General features: G+C 37.3%; 1 protein-coding gene across 1 annotated transcript in view; it reads left to right on the plus strand.

Annotated features, from left to right (window-relative positions):
- The window catches only part of DNAI7 (dynein axonemal intermediate chain 7), a 64,184-nt gene that overhangs the window by 8,411 nt on the left and 33,188 nt on the right, over positions 1 to 22,585 (plus strand). The window contains exons 3-7 of the mRNA XM_063075768.1: positions 11,469 to 11,553; positions 12,807 to 12,898; positions 14,746 to 14,847; positions 16,019 to 16,156; positions 22,171 to 22,317. Of these exons, the coding sequence (XP_062931838.1) occupies positions 11,469 to 11,553; positions 12,807 to 12,898; positions 14,746 to 14,847; positions 16,019 to 16,156; positions 22,171 to 22,317 (564 nt within the window). The remainder of the gene's footprint in view (positions 1 to 11,468; positions 11,554 to 12,806; positions 12,899 to 14,745; positions 14,848 to 16,018; positions 16,157 to 22,170; positions 22,318 to 22,585) is intronic.

Consider the following 22,585-nt stretch of genomic DNA (forward strand, 5'->3'; position numbering starts at 1 on the left):
GTGTGTGTGTGTGTGTGTATTAGGTTTATTTGTTAACTTTCTAGGGTAGCCACTAAAATTATAACTTCCACACTAATAGAAAATAGTGGAATAACAAAAATAAGAAAGAATACAAAAAGAAGGCAGTATAACACCCTAAAATAAGGTGGTATATTTAAGCCCAAATATATTAGTAAACACATGAAATATAAATGGACTTGTTACTCTTGTTAAAAGAGAAATGTTGTCAGATTGGAGAAAAAAGTAAAATCCAATAATAATCTTTTTACAAACACCCATCTAAAGGATAAAGATGCAGAAAAACTGAAAGTAAAATGATGGAAAAAGTTATGCTATACAAATATTAGAAAAATGAAAGCTGATATAGCTGTATTAATATTAGATGTAATAAACTTTAAGATAAAAAATAAAAAGGGTCATTCTGAAATAAAGAGGGTCATTTTGTGATGGTAAAGATTTGGTTAGCCAAGAAAATATAATTTTGAATTTGTATCTACCTATTTACAAAGCCTTAAAATATATAATGCACAAATTCAAAAAACTACAAGGAGAAATACACAAGTCTGCAGAGTGGAAGATTTCCTCTTTCAGTAATTGATAGACCAAGCATAAAAAAGTAATGATTTAGAAGATTAGAACAACATGATGAACAAATGTAATGAATTAGACATAATTAGAACACTACATCCAACTACTAGAGAATTTTAAGCATACACACTTTCCCCCACACCAAATTGACAATATACTATGACCTAAAATTATTCTCAAAGTTCAAAGAATGAGAAGAATTCAGAGCATGTATTACAACCTCAATGAAATTAAGCTAAAAATCAAATCAGTTATAAACAGGAAGACACAATATGCTTGGAATTTTTTAAACATTCTAACGTGGGTCAAGAGGTTTATATAACAGAAATTAGAAAATATTTTAAACTCAATAGGAAGGAAAATAAGATTTGTGGAATGTACCTAAAGCAATACTTAGAAGGAAATGTGTAGCCCTAAATACTTAGAAGAAGAAAAAAGGCTGAAAATTAATTAAGCATCTTCAAGAAGAAAAATAATAAGAAAAACTATAAAACCTGAAGGGGGAAAAAAAGTAAATAATGACAAATACAGAAATTAATAGAAAAGGTACAATAGAAAGTATCAATAACCTCATATCCTTCAGGTCTTCACTCAATGTCATCTTCTCCATGAGGCCTACCCTAACCACTTGAACAATGGTTCTGGAGAACCATTGTCAGGGTTCTCCAGAGAGACAGAATCAATAGGATACATTATAATTATATGAGAGGGATTTATTAGGAGAATTAGCTCACATGACTATGAAGAAAAGTCCCACCATAGGCTGTCTATAAACTGGATGCCGGTAGCATGGCTCAGTCCAAGTCCAAAAGGCTCAAAACCAGGGAAGCTGATAGTGTCCTTGGTGTAAGTCCTGGAACCCAAAAGCTGAAGATTCTTGAGCTCTGATGTCCACGGACAGGAGAGAAGAATGTATCCCCAGCTCCAGCAGATAGAGAGACAGCTTCACCTCTTTCCTCTGTCTTTTGTTCTCTCTGGGACCCCCAGTGGATTGGATGGTCCTCACCCACATTGAGGGTGGGTCTTTCCCACCCAGGCCACTCAGACTCTCATACTGATCTCTGCTGGAAACACCCTCACAGACACACCCAAAAAGATAGCTTTACCAGGTTTCTCAGCATTCCTTCATCCAGCCAAGTTGACATCCAGAATTAACCTTCATAGGTCCACCCCTTGTCAACTTGGTGTCTGTACTATCTCCTTAAATCACTTAATTTTCAAATGGTACAATAATGTAATAGTTTCACCTAACATGATACACTATCCTGTGTACAACTGGAAATCTATTAATCTCTTTCCAAGAAGAAAAGGTAAAGTCCTTAGATGATATTTACCCTTCTCCCAATATCCCATAACTTAAAATTGTAAATACTATGAGTTAAGGTTAACAATATTTAAATGCTGGTATAAAGTCAGTGAGTCTCACAGTACATGATAAAGAACAAGAGGAACAAAAACAAAGACAATTGCTTAATATGTGTACAGTATATATACATAGAGACATATTCTTAACACAACAGAGAGAACAATTACAATCCTCGTTTCTGCAACTGGTCACGTGGTCGAAGCTGGTATTTATAACTTCCTTCTTCCACTATCCATTCTGTATTCCCTTTGCCTTCAGCGAGCACCTCAGTGGGTTGTGGTTCTTTACCTGGTGGAGTGACCCAAACCTTCATCCCTGAAGAGTCTGGGCCATTTATAGTCTTGCCTGTAGTTGTAATTTTCCATTGAACTTAATCACAGGGCATGGTAGGACTAAGAGACATCCTAAGGGATCTCCTGTATTCCAGATATAACCTTCCTTACCTCCATCATGAAGTAGTCGTCCAACTTCCCCTTGGTAGTCTGGGTCAATCACCCCAGCCAACACAGTAACTCCTTTTTTAGCCTCTTGACTCAGAGGCAGGAGGAGCCCGAAGTGGCCATGTGGCAGCCTTAACTTCCAGTTCAATGGGATCATTTTTGTATCTCCTGATGGAAACATTCCTCCCTCTGGAACCAAGACCTCTAGGCCAGCAGAGCACAAAATATAGCAGGGACAGGAAGCAAAAATTTTGCTAATCTCTCCCGAGGGGTAATGGTGAGTGGTGCCACTTCCATTTCCACCCCTTGATTCCTGGACCCATGAATCTTGGCTATGGGAGAGACAGTACCATATATTGGGCACTGATTTAGAGCACAAACAGCCTGCTGGAGAACTTTGCACCAGCCCTGCAAGGTATTGTCATTTAGGTGGCACTGTAAAGGTAGCTTTACCAGGTTTCTCAGCATTCCTTCATCCAACCAAGTTGATACCCAGAATTAACCTTCACACCACTCTATATAAAATTGTAATTCACCCCTTCCAGAACTACTCCAGCAATCTGGAGTTCCCTGCTTTCTTCCATATCATTTTTCACCTTTAGAATATTTTGTTGTTGTTGCTGTTGTTTTGGCAGCTGGCCAGTGTGGGAATCAAACCCTGGGACCTTGGTGTTACCAGCTCCGCTTTCCCCAGGTGAGCTAACCAGCCAGCCGGTACCCTTTAAAATATTTTATAATTTGTTTTAAAAAAATTTTTTTATTGTTTTTGCCTTTTTCTTCCCATTGGAATATAAACTCATAAGTGCAATGATTTTTTTTCTGTTCACTGACATCTCAAATGACTAGCACATGTTGGACTTTCAATATTTATTAAAACCATTGAATGAATGAGCAAGACATAATTTAATTCTTTCTTTGAAAAACTGATAAAAATAAGTATTGTCTGGTAAGGTATATCAAGAACAACAAAAGACATAAATAATAAATATTAGGAATGAAAAGAGAGACATGACTTTAAAAATAAATAATATTATTTGAAGAACTTTATATGCCAGTAAATTAGAAAATAGATGATTTAGACAAATAGCCAGAGGAAAAAAACCAAACTATTTTCATGAAGAAGTAGAAAACCTGAATAGTCTTATACTCATTTAAGAAATTAAATCAGTGGTTATAAATCTTCCCAGAAGGAAAATTCTAGGTCCACCAGTCTTCATTAGCTAGTTCTTCATTATAAGGTAAATACATAATTTCACATTTACACAAATTCTTCCAGAGTATGAAAAAGGAGGTAATACTCCTTAATTCATTTTGAGTTACCTGGATAACCTGAAGATAGCATGAGACAGGAAAATTGAAGCCCATTCACGAACATAAATGCAAAAATTCTAAAGAAAATATTAGCAAGCTCAATCTGGAAGTGTATAAAGTGATGATAAATCATGACACAATTTAGTTTATCCCAGGAAGGCAAAGTTGGTTTAATATAAGAAATTAAATGAATGCAATTAGATTGAATTAGAAATTCAATTATTATACCTTACCATTTGATAGGTTACAGGGCACTTCCTTAGCCTGATAAAGGTGTCTACATTTTTAAAAACCTTCCAAATAAGCAAAAGGAACAAATATTGATTTGGATAATGATTGTGGAGAGTGTGAATTGGAATAATTACTTTGGAAAGTTTAACTTCAGTGAAATTGAAAATGCACATATCCATGAGTTTTACTCCTAGAAAACTGTAGAAAAATTCTCACAAATGGGCACCAGGATACATACACTGAAAGTTTTATAGAAGCATTGTTGATGATAGCAACAAACTAGAAACAATCCAATGTCTATCGATAGAAGAAAGGACAAATAATGCGTTGCTGTTCAGCAGTGAAAATACATAACTAAGGCTATATCCATCAACATGGATGAATTTGTAAAGCCATAATGTATATCTAAAGAAGTAAATCACAAAAAGGACAAATATTGTATCATTCTACTTATATGAGGTATCTAGAGTAGTCAAACTCATAAAGACAAGGTAGAACGGTGATTGACAAGGAATTGAGGAATGGAGAGTTTTTGCTTAGTGTACGTTGTATCCACAGTTTCAGTGTGGGTTGCTAAAAAAGTTCTGGAGGTAGGTGGTGGTGATGGTTGTACAGCTGTTAGCATCAGTAGGCTTGGCTGCCCTCTCACACTAAATGAATGACCTGAAAGTCCAAAGTTTGGTGCAAGAATTGGAAGCTTTATTCAGATAACCGGCATCTGCAGGGTGACTAGGCTAAATTCATTCTGCCTTCTGATGCTTCTTTTGGAGTTTATAAAGGGGGAAGAGGAGGGAAGGTGAGGTAAGGGTTTTGTCCTGCAGGCAAAGGGGGAGGCTGGTTTTGGGATCAGTAGAGAGTCTTGGTCAGATGTCAGGGTCCCATGATGGACTGGGTGCTTCAGTGCCTTGGAGTCTGCAGGTGGCGGACTGGTCAGCTTCAAACCCTTGATGATATCTTGAGGTTGCCGTCCTTATCTCCCAGGGAATGCTCAGACAGTAACTTCAGTCAAGCATCCCTGGAACAAAAATACCTGACTGGTACCTCTCACTAATGTGGATAGAATTTTCATTTTAGCAAGAAAGTGAGTGAATAATCAGCTAGGGTGCCTTGCCTTTCTCTTAGAATTCCTTTGTTTGCAGTTAATTAAGAAAGGTTAGGAAGAGGAGAAAACTTAGTTTCAATTCTTAATTTTAGGTGTGCAACATCTAAAGTAAATCAACATAAGAATGTGAAATAGGATATAAACAGAAATAAACTTTCAAGAAGGATCCTTTTGGGGCATGATTTCATCCTCAGGCAGTTTCAGCCTTATGATCAGTTTCTCAAGTCCTTTGCTAACCTCAAGGAATTGATGATTATCAGTTCCTAAGATAATGGCTAACTGAAATTTTCTTCTTGTTCTTAGTTACCCCAAAGTTGCCGTTCTCTGGCTAAGGTCCCCTTTACAACAAGGTGAAGGTACTTAAAGCCACTGAACAACACACTCAAAAATGGTTAAAATGATAAATTTTATGTAATGTGTACTTTGCCACAATAAAAAAGAAGCAAATCACAATAGTATACATAAAGTATAATTAAATTTACATAAAGTTCAAAAATAAAAAAGCTATATTGCTTAGGGATACATACATATATAAGAAAACTCTAAAGAAAAAAATCATAAAAGGGATAATTTTTTATAGTAAATCAATATATGATTTTTGGCATATGATATGGAAGAAGTTCAAAGAACTGCATGGCATTGTGATAGCAAATCTGTTCCTATTTACTTTCAAATATAAACCAGATTTCTCATTTCTTATATTTGAAAAATTAAAATAGAATCAGTCTGAATCTGTGTTTCATTTAGCAATAGCTAACACTTATCCATGGATTATGAGCCAACCAGAAAAATCTAAAATCTCAACCATCTCCTTAAGAGATGTATATGCAGGAAAATTTTACTTTTTATGTTTAATATTTACTTATCAAAATTTATAACATAATATATTGCTTTATTCAATTGTGTACTGAAAATAATTATAAGATTAACTCAATCCAGAGCAAAATTTTAATAGAGACAAGAGAAAAAGTTTTTAAAAAAATTTTTAAAAGAGTTTAAAAAAAATATCTGATTCTCAGGACCCAGCAAAGAACCAAGTTTGCAGTGCCTTGACAATTGAAATTTTCATATATATTTTTGTAACAAATAAATATGAAAGGAGGATCCACAAAAATTTTTCAAGTATTCTATGTTAGTGTACGATTCTGCGAGGGAAGTGAAATGGAAATGAGTTCAAAGAGAAAAAAGATTAAAATCTCTATTGAAGAAAAGCTTGTTCACATATTTTAAACTGATGTTATTAGCCATTAAATCACTAGGGTATGTAGATTCCATTGGATATATTTTAAATAGTAATGGATGTATTTAAAAGAGTGCTGTAAAGTTCTATTTTACAGATTACATACTAGAAAGTACACAGTGGCTATTTAAGCCTGTGATGAAAATTTTTAGTATCAACTTAAATGGGGCCAAACCCGTGGCTCACTCGGGAGAGTGCGGCGCTGGGAGCGCCGAGGCTGCGGGTTCGGATCCTATATAGGGATGGCCGGTGCGCTCACTGGCTGAGCCCGGTGCGGGCGACACCAAGCCAAGGGTTCCAATCCCCTTACCGGTCACAAAAACAAACAAAAAACAAAAACAAAACAAAAAAAACTTAAATGTGTGAAGGGGTATACATTTTTCAAAAGTCGTTTCAGGAATATATGAACAAATAATTTTAAAAGTTACTGATCAGCTACAGGTGAGGAGGAGAAGCCAGCAAAGGAGTCTGAGAAGGAGGAACCTGTGAAAGAAGCAGCAAAATCCAACAGTGGTAACCTAAAGGCCTGCTGAAGAAAGTGTTTTGAGGAGGAAATCAACTTTGTCAAATGATGGTTACAGATGAATAAAATGAAGCCTGAGAATTGACCATTGCCATTGGGAAATGGCTGTCTTAGGAATCCTTGAGTGATGGCCAGTTCTGGTGTCTGAGTGATTTCCAGGACCCAGCAGAGGAACCAAGTTTGCAGAGTCTTGAAGACAGGGCATAACACACCAAAATATGGATCACATTCCACTCCACCTTCATTGTCTGAGCAGCTGCCAAGAACGAAGATCCAGCCAGCAAATGCAGTGTGGCCTCACACATGGATTGACTCTCCGAGGTGTCCATCACTGTATTTGGGGAGAAGCTTTGAGAACAAGTCGGGGAGCAGCTGTCCTTCTGTGAGACTAGAGAGATTCTATGGAGGAGTCTGAATGTCATGAAGGCAGAGGAAGTGGCTGGGGAGATTGCTAGGAAGCTGGAGAAACAGAAGAAACTCTTGAAGAAAGAAAAGGGGAGAGTCTCGAGTTCTGGTCAAGATGGAGGAATAGACGGTTCCCAGGGTCACTCTCTCCCACAAATCAACCAATTTACAACTATAAAAATGTAACATCAGCCAAGCTGGGGCTGCTAGAGCTCAGGGGAAGAGGAAGAGAGACCTATGGAGTTCATGAAGGTGGGAGAAACCATGATGAGAGAAAGAAAAAACCACTCAGAGTGTTTTGGGCCATGGCTGCTTTAAGGCTCCAGCTGCTGAGCACATGGAGCAGGAGCTGGCAGAAGCTGCAGCTGTGCCCTTTGGATGGAGTTACTTGGAGGCAGCAGGGGAGAGGAGGGCCTTGGCGGCCCCCAGGACAGCAAGACCACTAATAGGGTTCCTGTGGACTCATGCAGGAGCAAGGAGCCAGAGCAACTGAAAAAAGGAGCTTTCAGAGGCTGGCAAGTCATCACAAGGGATTGGTGCAGGGCCTGTCCCATGGGAAGTGTTTGGAGCACAGGCACTGAGGGAGATGGGCCCACTGGGAGAACACTGGGACACAGCAAGGACAGCCAATCCACCCCCAAGTCAGTGCAGGACCACTCAGATGAGACTGGTTGGGAATGCAGAATTGCATGGGATGCAGTTTGATGAAAAAAACTCAGACCCAGATCAGAGTTTCTACACAACCCAGGTGCACTGAGTCTCTGGAGAGTCAGAAGTACCTAGAAGTTCAACCATTAAACCCTGAGCTGCACAAAAAGCCTTCTGTAGGAAAACAGCAGCAAAGTAGCAATTTAGCTCAACCACACAGCTCAAGTACTAGTTCCCACAGGAAGTTCCCCCATTTTAGAAGTAAGCAAAGGACAAAAAATTGGTTCTAGCCCAGGCACACCACCAGTGCCTTGGGGCCCACCAGGGGTCATGAGGTATGGAGCCAGGGACCAGACCCTCGCCCACAACCACTTACACTACCAACATCTCGGGGCCTGCCTGGGGACCTGAGGCATGGAAAAGGTGCCTGGAACCCCCTCCCACAACCAGGCACACTGTGTGAGTGCCTCAGGGCCCACCCAGGGTCCCGAGGCATGGAGAAGGGGACCAGACCCCCCCTCCCACAACCAGGTACACTGCCAGCACAAAGGAACATGCCAAAAACATTACCTCCATGTGGGTGGCCCATCACAGCCACTGCAATAACTATGGCTACTGCGAAAGTGGCTAGATGCCACAACCACCACGCAGATGGTCCACCAACCACTGGAGTGCCTTGACACAAGGAGAGTCGCCAGCAGAGACCAAAGAAGTGGATGTCTCTCCCCACAAAGCCCATTTCAGAATGACAGAAGAGGCATCTGCTCTGTGGTAATATTGGAGGACCTGACCATACTTCTCAGCATTGGACAGATCGTCTAGGGAACAAATCAACAGAGGAACCATTATACTTTCAGAAGGAGAGAAGAAATCTAGGGTGATTGGGGGGGAAGGATGAGGAAAAGGGGGATGGGAAGAGACTGGACAAGGGGCATAAAGAATAATTGTGATTTGTAATAATATATATGCTAGTAATATTGATTTGATCAACATATCTCAATGTTGAACCCCAAAAATAAGTATAATCAATTTTGATTTGATAAAAATTTTTTTAAAAAAAGAAAGAAAAGGAACAACTGGCTGCATGTGCCCTTGTGTCTCGGAAGACAGCAGTAGTACTCCAGAGGAGTGTGGAAGCCGTGTGAAAAACCCAAAAAGAGGAGAAAAAGCCCCAGCAGGCTCCTCAGGAGAATGGCGTGAAAGACCCACCTATCTCTTTCTCCAAACTCCTGAAAAAGAAATCTTTTTCCAGGGAGGAGCGGGTTAGTAGTGATCTTGAGGAGACAGCTGGCAGCACAAGTGTTCCGAAGAGGAGGAAACCTGCACCCAAGGAGGAAACAGTTAGTGATTCCAAAGAGGTAAGCAACAGGATTGTCCCCAAGAAAAAGAGGGAATTCTCTTGCACGGAGGAACCATTCAGCAGTGGACCTAATAGGTTGCTGGCAGCAAGAGCAGCGCCAAGAAAAAGTTCCAAAAACCATTCCAGGAAGATTAAAATGGATATTACCTGGGGGAAGGGCATACCCCACAGTGACATTTCCCAACCCATATTCTATACCCCAATAAAAATTCACTCACACGCAGGCAAAAGATTCCTTGACGAGGTTTTAATGGAGAAATAGAAATGAAAATCTAATTGGAAATGGGGAAGTAGAAGCAGTGGGCAACTCCTTTTAGGTGATCTGATATAAAGGACAACAGAATTGGAGCAGAATGTGGAAAGGGATATGAAATCTAGGGAAGGAAATTGACGAGTGACTAGAGGTGCTAATTGTAGGAGCCACGTCTTAAACAGGCAAGAAGGGATAGGATCTAGTGTAAAAGTGATGGGATCCGCCTTAAATAGGAAAAGGTACACATAGTTCATCCACTGTGATGGAAAGGCAGGCAGAAGGAAATACAGATAAGTTCAAAGATTTGGTGTGTAAAGGAGATTTTTCTCGAAGTTTCTATTTTCTCAGTGATATAAGAGGTAACGTCAACAGCCAAGGGTAAGAAGGAAGAGAGGATTTTGGAGGTTTGAAGTGAGGAGAATGAAATAACAGGGGAAATACTGGACAATTCTTTGTTGTCTTAAAGTCTGTGTTCATAAATTTGAGCTCATGTGTATTTTTCCCTGGCTAGGTTCAGCTGCTCATATTTCTAGCAAAGAATAAATGGAAAGTTGAATTTAACTAGAACTAGGATTTTGCCAGCTGAGCTTTTTAGAGGGCAAGGAAAATAGAGGAGGTGAAGGTCTATTAGATAGTGATTATGTGGATGAATTGAAATCTAACCTGGGAAAAGAAGAAATGAAGGTGTGAAGGGGGTTGATCTACAGTGAAAAAGTGGTAGGGCCAATGGATCAGAGATTGCAATGGGGCGAAAGAATTCGATAAGCATCCTGGAGCAGCTGAGCTGAAAAGAGAAGCTGGTCCCCAAGAGTTTATAGATCCCAAGGATTAACCACTCTTTCTGTTGATTATTCTTCAATTTAGATAGTGCTCTTTCTCTTGTGGAAAATGAAGGAGAGGTGGTTATTAACAGATTGCTCGTAAATCTGTTTCTGTAGCCCTGATCTCTTTGCTAAACCTCAGTTCTACAATTTCAGTAACTTCAAGCATTGCCAGAATAATCTACCAGCATCTCATATTAATTATATGTAAATTCCTTTCAACAATTCCTCTTTTAAATTCACTTGTTCTGGACTACCATTGACCCTTTTTCACTCTTCTCTGACTCTTTCCTCTTCTTGCTTTCAATTTTAACCATTATTAAATAAGTTAACTTAGAAAATATTTATTTGATCCTTTCTGCATTTCCACTGCAAAGACTAGTTTTTTAACTGTTGTTAATAGTTGCCAAAATGGTATCCTCTTTATAATCGTTTTTCTAACCTCCCGAGATTAGTTTTCAAAATTATGTTCGTAATAGCCAGCTGAGCTTTTTAGAGGGAGGGGCGAGTAGAGGAGGTGACCCTTTGCAGCCCTTTGCAAAAACTTTTAGGAGTTTCCCATTTCCCTTAGAAGAATTCCAAACTCTAACATAGGCTCTAGCCTTCTTTCCCATTTCCATTTCCTTCATTACCTCTTCGTGGCTCTGAACTTGTTGGTCGATCCAGTGCTCCCCCAACTCATATCTTGTCTCCTGCAAATTTAAATACTACTTGCTCTATAAACATGTTTCTTGATCCCTGCTGTTGAAAATGATCTCTCCTTCCTCCAGACATGCAAAATAACTCTCTGTATACCTGTTAGTCATAAGAATACCTTTCAATGTTATAGATGTACAGTTTTCAAACTGCTTTTACACATATTTACTTTATTTCTTACAACAATGAGGTGAGGTTTTCTTTAGCACCATTTCAGAGATGTGGAAACTGGGAATGAGAGAATTATTTAAGTTGCATATCCTTGTTACTATCACCTTTACATATTTTTTCTTATTTGTTTCTAGACTGTTCTATGCACTGAGGTGAGGCTTTGCATTAACAGGCAGTCTTATTTGTTGAATGAATGCATGAAAGACAGAAATCATGAAATCAAAATGTTTTTCATAATTATTTGAGGAGATGTGTTTTTAAGTAACTTGGGTGCACGTTAATAGCCGTTTTTTATGTTGTGGCCTTTGTTAAGCCGGGCAGTAAGAAAAAGAAAACCACCAAAGCTGAAAGACTGAAGCTGCTACAAGAGGAAGAGGAGAAACGACTGAAAGAGGAAGGTACAGAATAAAGAGTGATATTATTTTCATATACAGGTAATACTAACAATAGGTTGGTATTTCTGTAATCCAGTCAATATATTTTTTCAAAATTCTTTGATTTTTCTCATTTAATCTGTTTTATAATAGATACCTGCTATTTAGAGGATACCCAGAAAGATCTGTTAGTACACCAATCACTTTCAGATATATCCTGAAGTAGAGTTGCCACATAAAACACAGGAACACAGTTAAATTTGAATTTCAGATAAACAATGACCATTTGGGGATAATTTGTCCCATACAATATTTGGGACATACTTAAGAAAAAGTTCACTGGCTATGTGAAATTCAAATTAGGCTGAGCATCCTGTGTTTGCTAATTCTGGCAACCCTGTCCTGAAGTGTTTACATTTATCGATGAAATTAGAGGTGTTGGTGTTGATTGTGCAGTAAGAATTCTGAAACTCAAATTCATTAAATATGGGAAATATACACTAGCAAGAAATACACACAGCAGCCTGAGTTCTTCTAGTTTAATAATACTTATTTGCCAAATTTAAAATGCCAATTTTATTTGTAAAGAAAAATCAATTAAACATTGATGAAAGTGCTAGTTAGTTAAAATATCAAAAAGTGATTTAAAAAATCTGAATATTACAAGTGTTTGTAGCTTTTAGCATTAAGAACACCTATAGATTCCAATTCAGGTTTTTAAAAGACCATCCTCAGGTTCCATGTTGATTTTTTATGTATAATCTTATAAATCTTTTTTAGGTGACTCATGATAAGAATACAATATTCAGGATCTATATCTTGGAGAATGTTTTATTATATTATATATATTCTTCAACATATATTTCATATTTTGTTTTTAATAGTGAGAACAAGAGAAGATTAATGTAATTACTTCTGATGACTTAGATATCCCAAGATTACAGAAGTCTTCTGAAGACTTTACCTCCCTTTAATTACCCATCATAAATCTGTCATATTTTATTGGTTAAAATCCGTACAAACATTTTGGAGAAGAGAAATATCATTGTGGGGCTGGGTTTTTTTCGGCCAGAAAGTTTGAGAGTCATGTAACTTTTTTGAAGGGAGGAAAGCTAACACTTTTCTCATTTCTACCACATAATAAAGGTTGTAACTTCTATATTATATTCTACCACGACTACCTTTGAAAATATTTGGAGTAATTTAATGGGCTTAAAAATACAGTCATTTAATTACTGGGATTTTTTGTTGTTGTTGTTGTTGTTTTGTTTCTTTAGAGGAAGCCCGTTTGAAATATGAGAAAGAAGAAATGGAAAGGCTTGAAATACAGCGAATTGAGAAAGAAAAATGGCTTCAACTTGAAGAAAAAGTAAATAAACATTAATAATGTTTTAACAAAGACGTAATCTATATGGCTATCAGATCTGTTGCTATTCAATGTCTTTCTCAGCGGATAAGCCTACATGAGCTGGTTTAGCTCACTTAAGTGACATTATTGCCCACAGCTCACAGATAAAGAAATTGAGGTGTAGAGAAATCAAGCAGCTAATAAGTGGCAGAGCCAGGACTTAGACCTGAGCAGTCTTGCTTCAGAGTCCGTGCTTGTCACCATTAAGTATGCGTGAATCCGTTTTATAGACAATTTAACAGGGACCAAAAAACCAATTCAAAATATTCAAATTCTACCTCTCCTATTTTAGTTTTACCTCTCTTTTCACCAGAATCTTTTAGATCAGTAATTCTGAAATGTGTTGGTCTCAGGAAAAAACTCTATTAAACTATTAAAAATGGAAAACCCTCCCCTGCCAAGGAACTTTCGTTTATGTAGATTACATCTATCAATATTTACCATGTTAGAAATTAAAACAGATACACTTAAAACACTTATTATGTTAATAGACATTAAACATTAATAAAAAAGAACTTTAAAAAACATAAGTAAATATGTAAACCTATTTTTAAGAAAACAACTAAGAGTATTTATATATTTTTTAAATTAGGGAAACAAATGGCATTATTTATATTTTTAAAATCTCTTTAATATCTGACTTAACAGAAGACAGCTAGACTCTCATATCTACTTCAGTATTCCATCTGTTATCACATGTTATTTTGATTGAAGTATATGAGGTAAATCTGGCATCACACAGATATGTAGTTGGAAAAAGGAGGAATATTTTAATAGCCTTTCAGATAATTGTGGATCTTCTTCTCTGATACTATACCAAAAGTCAGCTGGTGGTAGTTTCTTAATGTGGAATCTGAAACCGTATCAATGAACTTTCATACTGTGTTACAACATGGATCTGTCTTACACTCTGAATAGATCTTGTTTCCATGTATGATTCTGCAGTATCATGTATTGCTTTCTTGGAAACATTTGACTCACGGAATTTTTTGCTTCCAAATGTTAATGTATTTTATTATTATCAAAAAACCCATATATATTAATATAATCTTCAATCAAGTCAGAAATTTTTAAGGATTGGGAAACTGTGAAGCTCACAGTGGTAGATACAGGTTTTCTAAAATGTGAATTTTTGCTTGAACACTTGAATTATAGTATTGGAAACAAATATTTTGAATTGTATCCTTGAAGTGACACTCTCAATTCATTAATTTTTAAGAGAATGCCAAAATAGTCAAATAGTTGCACAGATAATAATTTCTCAAGACTGTATTGTCCTTTGATATGCAGAAGTGCTTTATGCATACTTCCCATTTTATCACACAGGATATTAAAAAGACATGTACTTGGGGTTGAGATTTAATAAAATTAATAATTTTGCCTCTTTTTCCGGTCATTCTACGTGAAGCTGGCTTTTTCTCCTCACCGCATCCTCCTCCTCCCAGAACTACTAGTTTAGAGCCCCTGCCTTGATTTGTGCTAAGGCACCAGGAGTTTTACAGCATCTTGCACCATCAGTGCAAATACGTACACTGTGAAAAAGGCAAATAATGTCTTAATATTACTATGAAAATAGATTTGACCTCACAGATCCCAAAAGAATTTTGGGGACCCACCAAGAGTCTGCAAATCACACTTTATGAACCACTGTTTAGATGAAATCTTTTGGAAATATCAGTTATATTCAAACTAATTCTAGTATTCATTTTGAAATTATATATTTAGCCAAGTAAATTTCAGATGCTACTTGTGAATCATAAAGCTAAAATTAGAGAGCAGATCAATGTATCTCTGTCCCCACACAACAGGATCTAGGAAGGAGAAATGAAGAACTTGACGAACTTAATTTACTAGAGGGATGTTTCCCTGAAGCAGAGAGATTGAAACAAGACACAAGATTGCTTTCTCAGGTAAATTTTTCTTTTTCTGAGCTATTACTTTTATGAACACAAGAGGGAGTCTGATATCCATTTTGATTCCAAGAAACTTTAAATTTCTCTTCTAAAAAAATTTCTCATTTGACAGATCTATTGCTTTTGTCAAAGCAAATTGATATAATCTCATAGAAAGCTGTTTTTCAGTAATAGTGTCCTTGAAATGTTTATATCCTTTGACTCTGATTTAATTGTTGGTAATCTATACTGAGAAAATTATCCTAAATCAAAATGCAAAAGTTTTGTGTTTAAGGCACGTCTAATCTTGCTCAAAACAGCATAACTTTGGAAACTATATAGGTGAATATCAGGAGAAAAATTAAAAACTTATAAGTTTTATGGTATAATTTTAAGTGAAAAATTATAATAATAGTATTATTACAAATGTAAAATTTGCAGACTACAAAAAGAAAGGAAGAACTCACGCTAAAATACCAATGGTTACTAGAATTAGTAATAACTTGGGAGGTGGAAATTAGCCAAGTGTTGGCTTTTGCAAATAAGAAGCTCTATGATTAGAGAAGAAAAGTAAGCAAAATGAAACCAACTCATAATGTTTTAAAAATAAAAATATGGAAGTAAATAGATTTCTATTTTATCCGAATATTGAGGATTAGAAATTATTTGGATTGCTGGCTGTAGCTCAGTTGGTTAGAGTGTGGTGCTATAACACCAAGGTCAAGGGTTCGGATCCCCATGTCAGCCAGTCACCAAAAAAAAAAAAAAAAAAGAAAGAAAAAGAAATTATTTGGATGAAGAAGAAATTATACCATAAAACTTATGTTTTAAATTTTTCTCCTGATATTCACCTATATAGTTTCCAAAGTTATGCTGTTTTGAGCAAGATTAGATGTGCCTTAAGCACAAAGCTTTTGCATTTCGATTTAGAATATTTTAGTGATATCTCAAGTTACTGGTTAAAGCCATCAAAAGTTTTTGTTTAAATTGGGGAAACTGGGCTGGCCAGTTAGCTCAGTTGGTTAGAGCATGTCATTATAACACCATGTCATTATAACATACCAGTCAGCTGCCAAAAAAACAACAAAAAAAAGGAAAACTGGGTTATAAGAACTCATATTTTGAAAAAGAAGTAATTTAATCTTTAGTTGAATCTTCATCAGTTTGAACCTTCATTTTTATTCCACAGTGGAAACACTATATTCAATGTGATGGGAGTCCTGATCCTTCAATATCCCAAGAAATAAATACTTTCATTAGCTTGTGGAGAGAGGAAACAAATGAGACTTTTGAGGAAGTGATCGCAAAAAGTAAACTAGTGCTAAATGTAAGTGTTTAAGTACTATCCTGTAATATAAATTGCTTAAATTACAAATAGTCTGATATTAACTCCCCAAATAAAAATAAATACATACATTATTTTCCAATTAATAACACTCCTTTTTTTGAACCCTTGGTTATAGAAAGAGAGGTATTTAGTAATCTTTTCATTTTCTTTTTTCTTTTTACAACTCCTAAAAATCTCTTGCCACCTTAGGTAAAGTCAACTATAACATAAATGTAAAACATTAATTATTTGTCTGTCAAAAAAATTAAAAAGTAAAACCAGGCTGCATGTATTCATAGATAATTCAGGAAGGGGAGAAGTGGGTGATTTTATCCTCACCTGTAACTATCCACTATTCAGTAATTTATTGCCCATAAGTTTTAATATTTACTAGGTATGAGGCATCCACTCTTTTAGGCACTGGGGTACAAAGATGAATAAGAATATTCCAAATTCTATTTCTGCAAATAAGATGGACAGGCTAGCCTGAGAAATTTCCATTTTATAATGTACTTAAAAATACTGGAAAAGAAAATTTTAATGACTTTTAAGTCTTTTGTATAGCCCACAAAAAGGTAACAGAAAATTTAGAGGCCCTAAAACAATTCAGAAAGTGAGAAAGTCCCAAAACCAGTGGCTTCCCGGAGATTGATTATCTGCTAACTCCTAGTGGCTTAGCATTGATTTAAAAGGCCATAAGGAGGCAAAGCCCAGAGTACATGCAAGGTGACAAGTAGGATCAGTATGGCTGGGAGCTTCAAAATGTATTATGGATAATAGGGAAAAAATCTACTCTGCAAAAGGAAATGACCAAAAAAAAAAAAAAAAGTGTTTAGCTCATCTTCGCCTTAGTGAAGGACAAACAGAAATGTCTCCACTGAGAATTCTTAATCACGAGTAAATCAGAGGTTGGATTGAAAGAATTTACCAGAATATTATACAGAGAATCAAAGAGATGGAAAATATGAAAGAGCAGTTAACAGACATGTATGATAGAGTACAAAAGGCTAAAAATATATGGAAAAGGGGATATATAGAAGAATGAGGGACAGACAATATTAAAAAAATAATGGCTGGCAATTTTTAGAATTGATGAAAGATGTGAATCCTCAGATTCAAGAAGCTCAACAAATTCCAAGTAAAAGGAAAAACTATTTTTTCATACTACAACACTTCTAACACCAAATGTGTGTGTGTGTTGGGGTTGGGGGTGTGGGGTTCCACACCATCCAGTTCTCCAACTCTCCAGACACCAACTTGAATTGCATTCTGCAATTCAAGGCTGACACTACCTGGAGTTAGCACAGACCCCACAGGTTAAGGGCTCATGTCCACAAGACTATCCACCCCACCTCACCCCACCCCTGCTCCTAATTACAATTCCCAGGTTATCACCTGTAATTCTGACCAGCCAGCTATAAATCAGGAGTTCCTACAACACCCTCCTCGGGTTAGGTAATTTGCTATAATGGCTCATAAAACTCAGGGAAACATTTACTTATTTCTACCAGTTTATTATAAAGGATGTTACAAAGGATACAAATGAACAGCTAGATGAAGAAATCCATAGGGCAATGTATGTGGGAAGGGCACGGAGCTTCCATGTCCTCTCCAGGTGTGTCACCCTCTCAGTACATGGGTGTATCCACCAACTGGGAAGCTCTGTGAATCCCATTGTTCAGGGTTTTTCTGGAGAACTTATTACATGGGCATGATTAATCAAGTCATTGGCCATTGGTGATTAAGTAAATCTCATATTCCTCTATCCTCCTGGGAGGCTGAGGGATGGGGCTGAAGGTTCCAACCCTCTAATCATGTGGTCGGTCCCTTTGACAAACAGCTCTCATCCTCCAAGAGTTACCACATTAGCATAAACTCAGATATGGCTTAAAGGGGCTTATTATGAATAACAAAAGCTGTTCATTTTACCCTTATCACTCAGGAAATTCCAAGGGTTTTAGAAGCTCCATGCCAGGAACTGGGGGCAGAGACCAAATAAGTATTTATTATGTCACGCCAAGTTAGGATAAATAGAAAAAATCCACACCTAACCACACTTACTTAATATTAGATGGAATTCACTTCTCTGGTTCCTATTATTATCCTCTAATGCTTTTTGCTCCAGTTGTGCACGACATTTTTGCACTTCTTGTCACTGCTGCTGTGGTTTACTTCTTCTCCGTGTTGCTGTAGGATGAACGACTCTAGACTCTGTTAAGTTCATAATATTGATTGCCTAATTTAGTCTGGACAGTAAAGTTATGAGATTCATTTTACATATGGAGAATCATAGATTGTGACTTGCTTACGGTCCCTATGAGACCTTAGATGGACCTTACTCTGATTTTCCAAAGGCCCCGAGGAGGCTGCCATACACTTTGAGCTATCTGGATGCCCGTGGATTCATCATACAGTGTTCTTGCCACTGTATGTCCTCTCTGTCAGGCTCCCATAGCATGATGCCAGTTTAGGAATCTGGTACTCTGCAGTTAGTGGGGAGACAGTGGGAAGTAGCACAAGAGTTCACTGGTGATGAGCTGGAAGGGACATCTTCCTGTTACAGGAATGTGAGTACAGAAGTATAAGTAATAAATACTAGGGAAGGTGGGGAAATGATAAGCAAGACAAAAAAGGAGATGAGGAAAGTAATCACAGCAATAGGAAACTAAAGCAGGAAACCATTAGAAGAATAGAAAGGGTTGGATATCTGTAACAGAAGGAAATGACTCCATCGTAAACACCAGTTTCCAGAATTTCAGATTTTTTGAACAAATTCTTATGTAGCGCATAATCTATACCAAGCTTTGGACATATTAATTTACAAATGAAGAAGCTGAGTCACAGAGATGTTAAACAATTTGCCCAAGATCACACTGCCAGTAAGAGGTGGCTACGACTGAAGCCCAGTATTCTTGCTCGAGTCCACACCGCTCTATGCTCCTCTCCTGCCTCTCTTCATTAAAATTTCCCTATGGACAGGCATAGCTCATTTTATCGAGCTTCACTTTCTTGTGCTTCACAGGTACTGTGTCTTTTACAAATTGAAGGTTTGTGACATTCCTGTGTTGAGCAAGTCTGTCAGTGCCATTTTTCCTACAGCATGTGCTGACTTTGTGTCTCTGTGTCACATTTTGGTAATTCTTGCAATATTTCAGTCCTTTTCATTATGATTACATCTGTTATGGTGATCTGTGATCTTTGATGTTACTATTGTAATCGTTTTGGGGTGCCCCTAACTGCACCCACGTAAGATAGTGAACTTAATCAGTAAACGTTGTGTGTGTTCTGACTGCTCCATGGACAGGCCATTCCCCACCTCTGTCTGTCTCCCCGGCCTCCCTATTCCCTGAGACACAATAGTGAAATTAGGCCAATTAACCCTTTTCAATGGTCTCTAAGTGTTCAAGTGACAGAAAAGGTGCATGTCTCTCACTTTCACGTCTTTTTTTTTTTTTTTTTTTTTTGTGACCGGTAAGGGAATCGCAACCCTTGGCTTGGTGTCGCCCGCACCACGCTCAGCCAGTGACCAGTGAGTGCACCGGCCATCCCTACATAGGATCCGAACCCGTGGCAGGAGCGTCGCTGTGCTCCCAGTGCTGCACTCTACCGAGTGAGCCACGGGGTCAGCCCTGCACGTCTCTCACTTTAAATGAAAAGCTAGAAATGATTAACCTTAGTGAGGAAAGCATGTTGAGAGCCAAGATCAGCAAAAAAAACAACTAGGTCTCTTGTGCCAGTTACCAAGGCGTGAATGCAAAGGAAAAGTTCTTGAAGGAAATTAAAAATCTACTAAACACATGAACAATAAGAAAGTGAAACAGCCCTATTGCTGATACGGAGAAAATTTTAGTGGTCTGGATAGAAGATCAAACCTGCCACAATATTCCTTTAAGGCCAAAGCCTAATCCAGAGCAAGATCCTAACTCTCTTTAATTCTATTAAGGCTGAGAGAGGAAAGGAAGCTGCAGAGGAAAAGTTTCAAGCTAGCAGAGGTTGGTTCACTAGGTTTAAGAAAAGAAGCCATCTCTACAGCATAAAAGTCAAGGTGAAGCAGCAAGTGCTGATGTAGAAGCTGCAGCAAGTTATCCAGAAGATCTAGCTAAGATCATTGACGAAGGTGGCCACACTAAACAACAGATTTTCAGTGCAGACAAAACAGCCTTCTGTTGGAAGAAGATGCCATGTAGAACTTTCGTAGATAGAGAAAAGTCAATGCCTGGCTGCAAAGGTTCAAAGTTCAGGCTGACTCTCTTATTAGGAGCTAATGCAGCTGGTGACTTTAAGTTGAAGCCAGTGCTCACTTACTATTCCAAAAATCCTAAGGCTCTTAAGAATTACTCTAAGTCTACTGTGCCTGTGCTCTGTCAGTGGAACAACAAAGCCTGGATGACAGCACATCTGTTTACAGCATAGTTTACTGAATATTTTAAGCCCACTTTTGAGAACTACTGCTCAGAAAAAAAAAGATTCCTTTCAAACTATTACTGCTCACTGACAACACATCTGATCACCCAAGAGCTCTGATGGAGATGTACAAGGAGATTAATTTATGTCTGCTAACACTGCAGTCATTCTGCAGCCCACAGATCAAGGAGTCATTTTGACTTTCAAGTCTTATTATTTAAGAAATGCATTTTGTAAGGCTGCCATAGGTAATGATTTCTCTGATGGATCTGGGAAAAGTAAATTGAAAACCTTCTGGAAAGGATTCACCATTCTAGATGCCATTAAGAACATTCCTGATTCATGGGAGGAGGTCAAATATTAACATTAACAGGAGTGTGGAAGAAGTTGATTCCAACTCTCCTGGATGACTTTGAAGGGTTCAAGCCTTCAGTGGAGGAAGTAACTGTAGATGTGGTGGAAATAGCAAGAGTACTAGAATTAAAAAGGGGGTCTGAAAAGCTGACTGAATTGTTGCAATCTCATGATAACTCCTCATGGATGAGGACTTGCTTCTATGGATGATCAAGGAAAGTGATTTAATGAGATGGAATCTAGTCCTGGTGAAGATGCCATGAACATTATTGAAATGACAATGATGCATTTAGAATATGACATAAACTTAGTGACAAAGCAGCAGCAGCAGGGTTTGACAGGATTGACTCCAATTTTGAAGTATGTTCTACTGTGCGTAAAATGCTATTAAAGAGCATCACATGCTACAGAAAATTCTTTCATGGAAGGAAGAGGCAATCGATGTGGTAAACTTTATAACTGTTGCCTTCTTTTAAGAAATTGCTGCAGCACCCCATTATGACTTGCTGAAAGTTCAGATCATCGTTAGCATTTTTTAGCAATAAAGTATTCTTTACTTAAAGTATGTACATTTTTTAGACATAATGCTGTCACACTTAAAGGGCTTACAGTATAATGTAAACATAATGTGTATATGCACTAAGAAACAAAAAAAATTGTGTGGCTCACTTTATTACGAGTCACTTTACTGAGGTGGTCTGAACCGAACCCGCAGTATCTCTGAGGCCTGCCTGTATTATCTGTGTCAGTGTTCAAGATTAAACTCTGCCACGTACTAGCTGTTCTGTGTTCATTCTGTGCCTCAGTTTGCTCATCTATAAAACAGGACAGTAACAGTATCTGCCTCATAGACTTATGATGAGGAATAAATGAACGAAAACATATAAAACATTTAGAACAGTCCCTGGTACTTAGGAAGCATTCAGTACACAGTCACAGTCCTCCTCTTCCTCTTCCTCCCCACTCTTGTTATCATATTGTAGTTGTTGTTTCACAGTCTTAGGTAGTGACTCATTTATCAACGTGCTAGTGAAAGCTCTGTGACGTATAGTTAAGAATACTTACAAGGGAGTTTTGGGAGGAAATACCCTATTTCTGTATGATCTTAAATTACAGAATAAATACAGGAAAGGGCTTCTATGTTTTACTGAGGATAAGATGTGTTCCTGCACTCAAAAGTGATAGAGCATCCCCTTTTTCACTTTTCCTTTGACTATTTGTCAGAGGACTAATATAAATATTCTTTTACTTTATAGTTAATTGAGAAATTGAAATTAATTTTATTGGAAACACCGCCATATGATTTGCAAGATAAAAATATAATACAGTACCGAGGATCAATCCTACAGCTACAGGAACTCCTTCAGCTTAAGTTTAATGTAGCCACAGAAATACTTCTGAGAGTAAGTGTAGTATTTTGCTTATGTGTTATTATTAACTTTTATGAGTTAAAATTTTATACTGTATCATAAAATAATCCAGTATTATCTTTCTTTTTTAAGTAAAATATTATAGAAGTCAGTAGAATAATTTATATTTTATTTTAAAGATGCCACTTATTATTTTATTTTTATTTTTAATTTTTTAAATAAATTCATTGAAACATAATTGATTGTACATATCTGTGGGGTACAACATTGAATATCAATAACTGTGTGTACTATGCAATCC

Source organism: Cynocephalus volans, chromosome 12, assembly GCF_027409185.1.
Source record: "Cynocephalus volans isolate mCynVol1 chromosome 12, mCynVol1.pri, whole genome shotgun sequence".
In the NCBI taxonomy this organism is placed as follows: domain Eukaryota; kingdom Metazoa; phylum Chordata; class Mammalia; order Dermoptera; family Cynocephalidae; genus Cynocephalus; species Cynocephalus volans.